Genomic DNA, 14,263 nt, shown 5'->3' with positions numbered 1-14,263 from the left:
GGTGGCACGCAGTTCCTCCTGGTGGGACTTCATCTTGGGGGTGCTGGGTTAGGACATTACAATCCTGAATCAGCTCAGGGTGGGTCTAGTGCATGACTGCTATGAGTTCCTAACAAGCCTGAAATTCTGCTGGAGTTTGCAGGGTGGTTAGGGAGTTGCAGCTATGGGAGGCAGTGAGAGGAGATAGGGTTCATCTAACAAAACCGAGTGGCGTTATCGTGAGCCTCTTTTTGCTGGAGTCATGCTCTGGCTACCACACACTCTGGCTTTCTGGACCAGTTGTGTTAGTGCTGCATCACGGTGCTGCTATGCTGTCCCTGAAGAACTAGCAGGATAGCTGTTGGAATAACCCCAGGTGATGTTTGCAGCGGGTTTCTGCTTGTACCTCATTTTCAGATTCAGTATTTATCCTTCCTAGCCCATGCACTCTGCTCCCATGGCTGAGAAGGGTTCTGTCAGTAAAAACTGTCTGGGGAAACCCAGGTGCAGTAGAAAGAGATCCCAGCAGTGAGGAACTGCAGGTAGATTTTTTGCTTCCAGACTATAGCCCCCCCAAAACAGCAGCTTTTCCTTTTCCTCTTCCTTTTCTTTTCTTGTTTCTTTTCTTGTAAAATTACTCTGCTTTCTTTATTCTTCAAAACAACAACAACAAAAAAGAACTGACCAGGAGGTCCTTCAAATTTAATATCAGGTATGAGAGGCAGACAAAGAAATATTAAATTAAGTGCAGTGTTTCTTTGGCATTCAGGTAACTTATCTTTCATCAAAGAGATACAGGACCATAAGAACACATCATTTACAGCTTTCAGTGGAAGTTACTCAGGGTTGCTTAGTTTTAACTTGAAAAATATTAGAATGGGATTCTTAATAGCAGTGAGAGATACAAAATGAATTGCTGTTTTGTGGACAATAAGCCAGTCTGACTGCCAGAATTGCATAGCTGGAAACAACAAGCGTGTTATCAGCTTGGTGCATGGATATAACGTACAAGGTAAAAAGAGATTCAGCCTGCAGGAGGATCTCAACCGTCATTATTGGCAGTATTTTCTTAGCGAGAACATTCATTCTTTAAGGTAATATCAGTCATATTTTTTTCCACTGATATTCCTGGGAGTTTCTGCTATCATATCTATTAAAAAAATCAGTTTCCTGTAGCTGAGCTACTACTGGATAAGAAGTTATTCTAGACTGCATTTTCTTTGAAGAGTGTGAAATGACAAATTGGAAAGTAGATTACTGGGGATGAGCATTTCACACCCCACCAGTAACATCTTCAACATGCAAAGTTCAGATCACATAATAGGCATCGTGCTCTGCTGCGTACCCACAAGGGACTTCTTCCAGCAGCAATACATAAGAGAGCTGAAGTTGATACCTTTAATTGCCTAATGAAACTTTCCTTCTTCGTTTTTTAGGGTTATAAAGAGGTAGTATGGTTCAAATGAAAGTTCAGTGGATAAAGTTTCTGTTCTTTCTCATCATTTCTGAAACACAAAAATCCATGGTTCAAAGGATTTCGTTGTAAGGACACATTTTTGGTAGAAATATTAGATGGAAGAGAATAAAAAAGAGAGACAGAGAAAGAGAAAAAAAAGAGGAGTGGATGTGCCAGTCTGACACTGGGTTCTTACTGCATGCATATTTGCTACACTTTTGTATTTTATAGTCCATTAATATTATGGAGCGGACATTGCAGAAGTACGGAAGCTATGAAAAATTTGAACAAGCCACTGGAGGCAGCTTGCTGACCAAAAGCCGCATCTGGAATCACGTCAGGAAATATATGGTGAAAGAAGGCTGTCTTGGTGAGGTAAGTCATATGCCAGATCAGGAAAGAAGCATTTATTTAGATCTTTCTTTATTTCAATGAAAATGGCTGCTCATGGCTGGGACAGGTGTACACTTCATTGGGTTAAAAGCTGGCTGGGTGGCCAGACCCAAAGAGTCGTGGTGAATGGAGTTAAATCCAGTTGGAGGCTGGTCACTAGTGGCATCCCCCAGGGCTCAGCGCTGGGGCCAGTTCTCTTCAATATCTTTACCAATATCTTTAATATGTGGACAAGGGGATCGAGTGCACCCTCAGTAAGTTTGCAGATGACACCAATGTGGGCACGAGTGTTGATCTGCCCGAGGATAGGATGACTTGACAGAGGGACCTGGGGGTATTGGTCGGTAGGCAGTTGAACATGAGCCAGCAGTGTGCTCAGGTGGCCAAGAAGGCCAACGGCATCCTGGCTTGTATCAGAAACAGTGTGGCCAGCAGGACCAGGGGAGTGATTGTACCTTTGTACCCAGCTCTGGTAAGGCCACACCTCGAGAACTGTGTTCAGTTTTGGACCCCTTACTACAAGAAGGACATCGAGGCCGTGGAGCATGTCCAGAGAAGGGCTACGAAGCTGGTGAAGGGTTTAGAAAACAAGTTTTATGAGGATCAGCTGAGGGAGCTGGGGTTTAGTCTGGAGAAGAGGAGGGTCAGGAGAGACCTTGTCATGCTCTACAATTACCTTAAAGGAGGCTACAGTGAGGTGGGGATTGGTCTGTTCTCCCAAGCACCGAGCAATAAGAAGAGGGGAAATGGCCTCAAGCTGTGCCAGGGGAGGTTTAGTTTGGATACTGAGAGGAATTTCTTCACTGAAAGGGTTGTGAAATATTGAAACAGGCTGTCCAGGGAAGTAGTTGAGTCACCATCCCTGGAGGCCTTCAGAAAACATGTAGATGTAGAGCTTACTGACATGGTTTAATGGTGGACTTGGTAGGGCTAGGTCAAAGGTTGGACGCGATGATCTTAGAAGTTTTTTTCCAACCTAAATGTTTCTATGATTCTGTGATCTTAGAAATTATACATGGAAGGACCTGAGAGACTGGCTGGGAAGCCTTTCCTCCATAATTGCAATACTCCTTGTGTCATATTTTTCTCATGGCTTTGCCCAGTCCTAATTTTTGAACAATTGAGATGATGCATGGTCCTTGTGAATACTTCAGCCATCTCTTTGAGCCTGTTTCCTGATTCATATGTGCTTATTCTTAAATTAAGCTCTTTTGGGAGTACCCAAGAGCGACACCCTTCCTTCCCTCTTTTTTTCAGCTACTTGGAGAGTAGCACATTCCCATTTATTTGACAGTTCTATCCATTCTCTTGTATCAAATTATTACACCAAAGGTAAGAGAGTTAAGAAAAGGCCAAGAAAAATAATCAGCAGCCCAAGAGACTGATTTATAGGAGTTTGCACAAATGAAAGTGACATCAGTGAATAAAAATGTCCAAAAGAGGTTGAGTTGGCTTAAGTGCTGTTTTTTCCTGACTTCAAACTTCTAATATTTTAGAGTCCTGTGCAAACAAACTTATTTCCTATATTCAGGATTTTAGACAATGTCTGACTGAGTTACATTGAATTACTTGGAAGAGTCAGACGAAACTGAATGTAGGAAAAGAGAATTATTCCAAATGAAAACATCAGCTGACACAGTCCAAGACTTAGATGATATCATTGGCAGTGAATGAGAGGAGACTGGAATGGGAGATAGACAAAACAGACAAGAATCAGTTTATAAAACTAGGTTTAATTACTAAACATAATAATACTAGGAGAAACTGCTAAAATCACTGCACCTTTTTGGGAGACTGTAATTTGACACTTATACCAGACTTTACCTATGTTTCTAAGTTTGAGGTTACCAAACTATAGTTTAGAGAAAGCAGAAAAAAATGTACGATTGAGGTCTTTGCTGCGCTTTTATCTCCCTTAGTGTTAATGTTTGTTTTGGTTTGTCTTCATGGAGGCAGAATCCTGCACCCTCATGAAACATCCTACGTCCTTCTTAATGAAACTTTCTGAAAAAGCACAGTTAAATATGTCTACTTAGTATTGCCTGAAATATTACAGAAGTACTCTCTTCATTTGAAGAAGCATTAATAAAGTTAAGCGGTACCAGTACTTCAAATCTAAATGCTTAAGCACTCATCTTTCCTGAATCTTAAATAAGAGCTTTGTGGGACTGATTGCTGTTGAACTTGGAGCTGAATGGTGGGTTTTGCCTACAGGGAAGTCAACACTGGTAGTGATGCATTAATGCCTTTTATCCCTGGGTCCTTTTTTGTTAACTTTGATAGCAAAAAACAATCTCTCCTTTAGGTGCTCTTTTGAGGAGTACTGTGGGGACTATCTTTAGGTAATACATGAAGAAGGAAAAATGCTTAATCTTCAAAAAAGAGTTTCCCATCTCCCTCCCAGTCACTTGTTTAAAAATTCCTTTTAAAACTCAAACATCAAAACGTATCAGTATGCACTGATTTCCTTCTCTATAGGTATTTTTTATTACTAATTTTCCAAGAGAAAACAGGAAAATTAGAATTACATTCCTGTATAAATGTATAAATACATTCCTGTATAAAACAAAACAGTATCAGCATTTTGATTATATTTAAAATCTGCACCATGTATCGGGAAACAAAACACACAGTGCTTCCCCCTCTCCTCCATGTGACTTCAAAATTGCAACTAAGAAGGTTCCAGACAGTTAAGTGTAGATACCCAGTCAATTTATGCATGCTCATCTCATATTTTTTAGTTCAAAATAGTACCAAGATAAGTAGAGACTGTTCAAAAAAATACAATTTCTCTAGTTTACTTTGCAGATGGTTGCCCCCCAAAACTAGTCAGTGTTACCGTATTTAATTTTACAGTCTCATATCTGCATGTGTTAACCCTCGTTCTGAATCCCACTAAAGCCTGAGGATTTATCAGAAGCACAGGTGACTACAACATTTCAGCAGAGTCAGATATGTCTCTTATAGGTTAGTTGCTGTCAGCAAGAGCCATGAAGGGCAAGGGGCCAAACAAAAACAAAATATTGGAAAGGCCAAAGGAAAGTATAAAGCAGTAAAGGGAATGAGAGGAGAGCTCTGATACCTGGACTCTCTCATCTTCAGATTGTGGTCCATCTCACGGAGGACCTGCTTTCTCGAGCGTCAATGACAGTGGTGAATGGCCGCCCCACTCTCACTATCAATATCTCCACTGCGAGAGAGCACTGGCTGGAAGGGATGCTGAGACATGAAATCGGTATGAGCATGACATCAGTTCTTCAGACAAAGGGGAGTACTTGCATGCGTTCTTACTTATTTTGCAGTAATCAGCCAGGCACTGTATATACACAGAAGAAAGAAACATCCCTGTCTAAAGAACCCATGCTGTAGATGTGCTAAAGGGAAGGAGAAAATTATTTATCACTGCACCACGCAGTAGGAGGAAGATTATCTATTTGGGGGTCCCTAGGATTCATGTATATTAGTATTTTAGGTCAGGTCAGGAGAGAGCTTTTGAAGTGAGTCTACCAACTAGCCCCACTCACTGCACTGAGGTTCACATCCCAAAGAAATCTTGGATTAGAAGAAGTTTATCTTTTTGGAGGATGCTAACCTGGCTGTGCTCCAGGGCACACCAGCCGTGCTGTTGCTGCGTGGGGATGTTTTTGTGACACCAACCTAGAGCTAGTCAGGATTTAAAAAATGGAAACAAAAATAGTGTGACTGCTCAACCTCAGCACCAGTCATTTCACTTTACAAATTCACTTCTGTTATGATGCATTGCTTGCAAATGTAGGCGTGCTTTCAGCATGAAGAATTTAACCAGAGACCCCTAAATCCGTGCAGGATTGCATTGATTTTGTATTGCACAAGGCTGGCCCAGCCCTGTAGAAAATTTCCACAAACTGTTCCACTTAAGTGCATCAAAACTAGGAAAATTCGGGTAGTGTCTGAATTTCAACTGAAGAATAAGCCCTGTGTTTGCCTGAAGCAGCGTTACTCACAATGTAAGGGGACAGCAGCCTCTTCCAAGGCTGCAGCTGGGCTCTTTAATCAGCTTCAAGAAGCAATGTTGCTGCCCACTGAACCCTTCCCTCCTTTGATTCTCCTTCCTTCTGTTCACCACAAAACCTAGTCTGCTAGAGGCAAGCAGCATGCAAGACAGTTTTGAAAATTCTTTTCATGGATTTGGGAACTCAAGTCCTGCTGACATTTGTGTTCCTTAGGCATTTTGGGGGAGTTTCACTTTGCAGTCAGCAGGTGAATAATTGCACTGTGTATCTAGCTCTGACAAAACTCTCTCTTATAGACTAGGCTACAGTTTGCCAACTTTTTCCCAAGCCCATTTCAGAGTCCTGAAATTGGCATCTCCTTCAATATTTTGCCATTTTTTGAATCATTAGATATTACTGTTCTAAGTCCCATACCCCTTTCTTTGTAGGAACTCATTATTTTCGAGGGTTTAACAACAACAGCCAGCCTTGGTGCAACTGGAATGGACGAAGGAAACATGGGTTGAAACCAATTAACCCTACAGAAGAAGGGCTAGCAAGCATTCACAGCGTCCTCTTCCGCAAAGACCCTTTCCTTTGGAGGGCTGCCCTGCTCTACTACACAGTCTATCAGGCTAGTCAAATGTCCTTCAGCCAGCTTTTCCAGGACGTGGGGAAATTTGTCAAGGACCCCAATACCAGGTGGGATTACTGTGTACGAGCCAAGAGGGGGTGGACTGACACATCACAGCCAGGTGGGTTCCCTGTTTGTCTTCTTATCTATTTTTGTGTTTCAAGGAACTTTCAGAATGTGCATAGAGCTCCTTCAACACAGTAAAACTTTTACAAAAGGGAGAAATGGGACTCCGCACTTCCTGAAATGAAGCAACAGGATTTCTGCTGTTGAAAACAAGACTGGAAATGCACATTTGCAAGACATTCAAACTGAATCAGTAAAGGATTTTTTGCTGAAAGTAAAACAGAAGAAGCTCATACAGTTTGACTTCCTTTCCTGTTTATTACAAGAATTATTGATCCAGATATTCTCAGAGACTATCTTCTGTTTGATATTTTTCTCTGGCTGGTGCGTTTAGCCTTCTAGTTAGTTTTTGGGAAGGTTTTCAAACTCTGGGATAAAAATATAGTTTAAAAAAATAAAATTGTTCTATTTACAGTAGTTTCTGAGAATATGCCTTGAACAAACCCTGACAGATTGCAATTTATATTGTTTCCTTTTAGGCTGTTTCAATAAAGATCAGGTGTACTTAGATGGCATCCTCCGAATCCTGAGATATAGGGAGTCCATTGATTTCCACCTTCTGACAGCCCTCGGAAAGGTGAGTGGACTCATCCTTACCTAAAGGATATGATTTTATCATTTGAGTAAGCCTGCTTGCAAAGAGTTATGAGTCGTTGTGCTCTGTTTTACTTTGATAGAAATCTGTTTCATACAGCACCTGGAACACGCAGTGCAAGTTAAAAATATTTTGAGGTCCTAAGAATTCCTACCAGCTTTTCCTCATTCCTCGGTTATCAGATTAAGATTTTATGGTCATACTTCACAGACTTTCCTTTCCTCCTTTTATAGGGTACTACCTGACCTGCAGTACAATGGTCTGCCTTGAGTAAGCAGGACAGGTACTAGATAAGGTGGTGTCCTAGTAAGAAGCTAAATTCACAGATTGACGTTAAGGCATCCTGTTCCATCACAAAGGGAGAAACGATACTGTGATTTTCATCTCAAATTCCTCTCACTGTTGTTTTTTTTTTTTTCTTTCTCCAGAAATCTGTCTTTTCCACAATACATCAATACATGTTATTTCTAAATTCACAGATCATATTTTCTGTCCGTTGTCATTGCTTGTTTGTTCTCAAAATGATAAACAAAACCATACTAACTGTATAAACTTTGTCAGAGTTCCTGAACCAATTCCTTGGATTGCTAAGTTTCCACAGTTCCTAAAACAGGGTTCATAGTCATATAAAACAGGATTCAAGTTATTATTATTACGCTTGCATTTAGAGCTGGTATACCATTTTTGCCTGCTTGGCATTCACTGGGTGATAAAGGGGCATAGCATATTATAATAGAGGCTTTTGGTCCACATTTAAGAAGCATTGCCTGTAGTGCCAGAAACATCCCTATTGGTGAGCAGAACTACTTAAGTCACTGAACCAAGTTAGAAACCTCTAAAAGAAATTGCGCTGTCAGATAAGTCTCTGCGGCTTTATTCTCTGAAACTTCCTTTTGCTTTAAGGCTGCTTTACTCCAAGCAGTTTCTACCTGCTAATTTGTACTGAACACATACCCTTCCTGCACTGCTTTATCCCTTGCTCGCTTTAGAGGGACTGCAGTATTGTCAACCCTCTTCAAAAATGTATCGTCATTGTTGATATAATTGAAGATTCAATTGTAATCCACACAGAAGGCACCTATATTAGGGGTCTACGAGCAATTTAATTCTAGCAGTATGATGATTTACAAATGCTTGACTTTACAACTTCTAAGATCAAGGGAACTTAAAGGCTACTCTGATTGTTTTTACTGCACACTTCTGCAATCAAACTGGAAATCCATCTGTAAGAGCACTGCCTGCTCTCAGAATCACAGAGTGGTTGAAGTCAGCAGAGACCTCTCAAGATCATCTAGTCCAACCAGGGTCAGCTGTCTAGAAGGGCTTTGAATATCTCCAATGATGGAGATCCCGCAGTTTACCTTTGTCAGTGTTTTACCACCCTCAAAGTAAAAAAAAAAAAAAAAAAAAAAAAAAGTGTTTCGTGTTCAGATGAAATTTTGTGCCTTTTAGTTTGTGCCCTCTTGCCCTGTGAGCAGTGAGCACTGCTGAGAAGAGTCTGGTTCCCTCTTTATTCCTTCCCATCAGGTACTTAGAAACATTGGTAAGATGCCCCTGAGCCTTTTCTTCCCCAGGCAGAACAGTCCCAGCTCTCTCAGCCTTTTCTCATATGGCAGATGTTCAGTTCTCTCAGTCATCTCACTCCAGTATCTCCATATACTCCAGGAATATCAAGTTGTGTTTTCCAGGAATGTGGACAATTTACAAAGAGCCTAAGTAAGCCTGTTTTAGCCTCTTTTTTTGGTGTTTTGTTTTGTTTTGTTTTTAACCTAATACAGTATTTTTAATTATATGTGGTTAGGAACACAACCCATTGCCACAGTAGCATGAGACTATGTTTTTAATCTCCTCAGAACATCATCTTTTGTGGGTTTTAGCAATTACAGCAATCCCTATCAAACCATACCTTGAATCACAGATACCTGTTTCTTGGTTGCAGCAGTAGCAGAAACCCTTGAATATAAGTATGAGGTAAAAATATTTTTTTCTTTTTTTCTTTTGAGGAAAAGAGGTAGAATTTAAAAGTAGGACAGGAGAGAAGGTTCATATTTAATCTAATTTGGTTCTGCGCCTCTTGAGAGATTGTATGATCTTGTATAGCTCCCCTGTATCTACTTCTAAATACAGTAATTGAGGTGTAATGCCCCACTGTCTTCAAACAGCAGAATCTGAGTGACTTGAGTAAGCCTGGACATACGTAGAGTTTCTTTTTTTTTTTTTAAATCAGGATGCATCTAGTCATTGCAACTAGAAAAGCCTACAAGTCTGCTCAGAGGCAAGTTCATTCTCTTTGCAGACTTTGTTCCCGTTATCACCAGTGAGACATGCACCCCACATCTGACCGCCCCTATGGAGTGGGTTTAGCAATCTGGATTAGACCTATCTATCCTTCCAGAGAGCCCTTCGATGTCTCTTACACACTGGTGGAAGATTTGTGCTTGCTTTAACCTTTTCAAAATAGGAACCACCACCTGCTAAGAGGGCAGGCTGTTTCCAGGGAGCTCTGACAGAGCAGCGCTCAGTTCCGTAGAAAAAACTTGGGTTAAAAAGGTTCAAAGGTGCAGGCTCCACTCTCAAGCCACCTGGCACAAACCTGCTGTGAGGAAATAGGATGTGCCAGTTAGTAAGCAGGGCCAGGCTTGTGTTTTTGCCAGCACATATGCTTCTGTCTGTAGGGCGCCTCAGCACACGCAGCTTGTAGACAAGCAACAACCACATGAATTTCATCACACTGGATGTTTGCCCAAGGAGACCAGTTCTGTGTTTGCAGGACAGCCTGTGTAGCTACTGCACAGTCAAAGCATTTGTACTTTTCTGGACTATCACTTGCAGCACCTTGAGCTATTGTGAGCTCAAAGATTTGAGGTCCTAGCTTGTAGAATCATAAGACTATGGCAAAAAAATCTCAGCTTCCATTACAGAAAATAAGTAGTAGGCCTTGTAGCAGCTGGAAAAAACTTTTAAAATGTCACACCTATACCCAGAAGGCTTTGATGCCAAGAGGCAAAACTAATTTCTACCCTATTAAATAAGGGAAAAAAAAAAAAACAAAACAAATTTTTAAGGTTGCCCAAGCTGTGGTTAGTTTGTTACTAGAGATGCATTTTAATTTAGCTTTGCATAAGCACATTTGCTAGTGAAAACAAAAACAAGAGTTCAGGTCACCTGGCACCCTGCCTTTCCCAAAGCCTAGGCCTGCCTGCTTCCTGTTCCATGCCTGTCTTCACTCCCTTTCCTGTTCCTCAGTGGCAGGCCCAGCGTATTCTCCATTCTCATATCGATATTTCCACCTTTTTGAGAAGAGACCCCAGGATTCATGTGTTCCATCCTTTCCCTCTGTATTCCTGCAGCTGTTGTAGGTCAGTCTTGTTCAGGTTTATGTGCATCTGTTCACTTATATAATCAAAAGCAGAATTGGGAATTACGTAGGCATTTGCTAAAATTACACTTTTTTCAAATCTTCCATTGAGGCACCCATGCTCTAGGGTTGCTTTCAAAGGAATCTCACAAGCTTTTAAATCCCCCTGCTCTGAAATCTTTTGTCATCTACAAAATGTAATTTAGAGCCACAGCAAATAAGTAGCAGGACTACAGTGCAGAATTAACCCATGTCCTTCTTTGCAGATCTCATATGAGGATGTGGACCGCCTGAAAGGATTGGCTGTGACTGAGAACATGAGGGTACCACACTTTCTGCAAGATCATGCCCGCTATATGGGACACTTGGAAAAGATTATGGAAGTCAATGAGCTGACTGATGAGGAGCTCCAGGATCTCATAAATTAACAGTATTAGTCAACCATTCACTCTGTGAAACTGAGGATGTAGAAGAGGACTTCTCAGAGTTTACAAGAATGGACTTAAAAGGGGTGGGGAAGGAGGGAGGGGTGCCTAGAATACATGGAATTCAGAAAATGTCCCTTTATGTTCCTTTTGCATTGTGGTTATATACTGCTGTGTTTCGTTTTGTTTTGTTTTCTAAGTTTGTGTATTTTTTTTTTTTTTTTAAGTTTGGCTTCGGAATTCCTTTGCAGTGATCTGTCCAGTTATCTACTCTATTTTGTAGGCTAGACATAGTGCTTGACACTTTCTTTTGTAACATACTACCTTTTCCCATCCAGATTTAGAGGTGGAAGAAAAGAAAAAGGGGAGATTCCCCTTTTGTCTATTCATATATGCTCTGTCTTTAGTCAGCTTTCACAGCTCATGGTGATTGCACTGTTGTAGATTATGCTACATCACTGCACAACTCTTTCCTATTTGGTCATCACTGCAACAACAGCAACAAAAAGTAAAGAATTAATCACAGTGCACAGAAGCAGGTCTTTGTGCAATAGGATTAAAGCTCTGATCAAAAGCTATAAAAAGTTTGATTTTTTTACTAGGAGATTTAGCATTAAAAGAAAAATGGTATCACTGCTTTGACGACTGTAAACAGGTAGCAAAGTTATCATCTTTATCCCAGCGGTTTGTAACACTGTTCTACATCTTTATCTGTACAGTACGTGTTTCAAGAAGTTGAATTCTGGAAAGGGTCATCCTGCTTTGAAGATAAGTATAGCATGGCTAGTGAGTTCAGTATGGTAGCATTTTGGGAGGAGGCTTGGGCAGAAATGGGATTTTGTGACTTTTGTTATAAATAAATTCGGGAATACAGGAACATAAGTCAACACAGCAGACAACACCCACTTCTTCTGCAGGTCACCTGAGCCTACAGAGGATCAAGACACTTTTTGAGCAGCATGAGGCCTCCAAGCTGCAGAAAGCTTGAGCTTGCAAGGCTCAGTGCAGAAATGAGACATGGATGGGGAGAAAAAAACAACTCACAAGTGCCCTGTTCCTGTGTTCCAATAGAAGTGCTACACCACTTCAAGCAAACTTACCTCTGTTTTAATTGCTGGTGCTACATCCAGACACATGTACAGAAAGTATGTTACTGTAAAGCATGGATAGTCAAATGATAAATAGCTTATGTGACGCAGGAAGACTTACTACATAGACTGCATTTTCTGAATCCAGAGTATTATGGCATTGTCAAGGCAAATTGAATTTTGCATCTGTAAGTACTTTGACAAAGAGTTTAGTTTTAGTAGGTAGTATTTTACCAAGGTAAATCTGAACTCTTAGGAAGCTGCTATGGTACAAGAGGCTGGGCAAGAACAGGGGAGGGCCTTGGAGGAGCCTCTGTTGTTTCTTCCCCTACTTCATTGTCCCACAGATAACATGCCCAGCATTGGAGGAGGCAAGTAGATGGAGCCACTGTTTCCTCCGTGCCACGTTGCACGGTTTTGAGCCCTGGCATCCCTATCTTCCCCATTTATCCTTCAATAAAAAGGATGGAATAACCCTCCCACCTTCCCCAGCCTTATTTTACACCCAGGACATTAACAGCCATGACAGCAAAATCCTGAGAACATGTTTCATGACAGGAAAATAGTAAAATCCAGGAGGAAAAGTTCTCAGTTGGCTAAGAGGTCTGAAGGTTTGAGTAATGCCACAAAACCAGCTGCCTTTTAGCTAGTATTGCAGTGTGCTTGCAGCAGCTGGCTGACTGCTTCAAAAAATAAGATGCACTCAACAAGCATAAATTTACTAAATTTGGTCATTTTCAAGGCAAGGACCAAGAACTCCTCACAGCAGCCTTAATTTTGTATTGTCAGTGTTGTTCATGATCTGAAAGCCTTTCAGCCTCTGTATGCTGAAATAAAATCCCTTTTTCTCCCCCTCAGACTGTCTAGTTTGGTCACTTGTAGCTTTGCCTGCACAGCCTTGTTTTAGAACTGAACCAAGCAGACAGCCTGATGGGGTCACCTTGCAGTCCTGCACCCATGCTATCTGGATTCAGATTTGGACTCTTTGCTGGAAGTAGAAAGAAAGCCAGATGTGGCTGAGGTCAAGTCAAAGTTCACAGTCAAAACCCATCTTGGGAATAAATCACATGGAGATCATTTGAGCTTATTGTGCTCACTTTGCAGATACAGGGGTACATAAGAGGGCCAGGCCTTTACAAAAAAGACAGTTTTGTATGGGTATTTTCTTACTATAGAGAATTTCTTGCCTTCGTTTACTTCTACACCAAGTGCTTTGTCCCTTACCCCAGTACTTGTGTGTTATGAACTATAGATATTTACTGTCCCAGGTCCCTGGAACCAGGAGGCCGTGCTAGCCACCCTGCTTTGCCGCAGGATACCATGCCCACCACCCTTCCTCCAGCAGCCACTTCGCTCTTCCACTGCCCTGTAGCCCTAAATGCTACTGCAGACCTTTTTGCTTTACTTCAAAACTGGTCTCCTTTTCCCTAAAGTCGTTGAACTACTTCTATTCTCCCTTATTCTAGAAATAGATTTGCCTAGTGCAAGGTTTGTCTGGAAGTAGTCACTATAAAGATATTACTGTAGCTGTAGATGAAAAACCTGCCAGCTTCTGTTTTCAGTGTCAGATTTGTCCTTGCTCCTTTGTAAGTATTTCAAATTTTGAAGTGTAGCTTTTGTAAGTTTTCCTGAATTTCCCCCCCTACACACTGTGAATAGCCTGGTTACTAAATTATGGTACTGAAGTTCTGTAATAAGTTTTCGGACAGCAGTGCGTGTGAGCTTATGTCACTACCAAGTTTCGTGATGTCAGTGATGTGACAGTGCCTTTTGTAGCTGTCTGGTCCAGTTGCTTTGCTGTATGGATGTCTCACTACTTCTGTGTTGTTCCTGTACAGAAAGGTGGCCAACATTGGGAAAGCCACCCTGCTTCACCAGACCCGTTTTGAGGGATTTTTATACAAGTTTTACAAATAAAACTAACTGAAAGAATGAAAGAGATTAGAGTACTGAAGTGTTCTGTAGCGTTGCTCTCTTTGGGCAGCATTGGCTTTACAGCTAGCTGGACATCCCAAGCTGCACATGAAGGGTTTCTGGCACAATTCTGAGAAACATCACTTGGGGTTAGAGTCACAAAGGGGCTGCCACGGGGCCTCGTGGAAGGTGTACATCAGGTATGGCTCCCTCTGCTCTGCCAGAAGTTACACACCTTCCCTTTTTCTAGGGCACAGTCTGAGGCCTCGTTGGAGCCACGTGGCAGCAATGCATTTCTTAGCACCATGGGGGAAACAGCAACTG

General features: G+C 41.4%; 1 protein-coding gene across 2 annotated transcripts in view; it reads left to right on the top strand.

Annotated features, from left to right (window-relative positions):
- The window catches only part of MATCAP2 (microtubule associated tyrosine carboxypeptidase 2), a 29,246-nt gene extending 15,260 nt beyond the window's left edge, over positions 1–13,986 (top strand). Inside the window, exons 4-8 of one of the 2 annotated variants that reach the window (XM_066992277.1) lie at positions 1,667–1,810; positions 4,931–5,063; positions 6,249–6,554; positions 7,039–7,136; positions 10,779–13,986. In XM_066992277.1, the coding sequence (XP_066848378.1) occupies positions 1,667–1,810; positions 4,931–5,063; positions 6,249–6,554; positions 7,039–7,136; positions 10,779–10,940 (843 nt within the window). In that variant the 3' untranslated portion in view covers positions 10,941–13,986. The remainder of the gene's footprint in view (positions 1–1,666; positions 1,811–4,930; positions 5,064–6,248; positions 6,555–7,038; positions 7,137–10,778) is intronic. The other variant, XM_013194347.3, reaches the window with a different exon arrangement.
- The last annotated feature ends 277 nt before the right edge of the window (positions 13,987–14,263 follow it).

The sequence above is a fragment of the Anser cygnoides genome, chromosome 2 (assembly GCF_040182565.1).
Source record: "Anser cygnoides isolate HZ-2024a breed goose chromosome 2, Taihu_goose_T2T_genome, whole genome shotgun sequence".
Classification (NCBI taxonomy): domain Eukaryota; kingdom Metazoa; phylum Chordata; class Aves; order Anseriformes; family Anatidae; genus Anser; species Anser cygnoides.
Note: the sequence above shows the minus strand (reverse complement) of the source record. Positions and strands in the feature narration are given on the sequence as shown.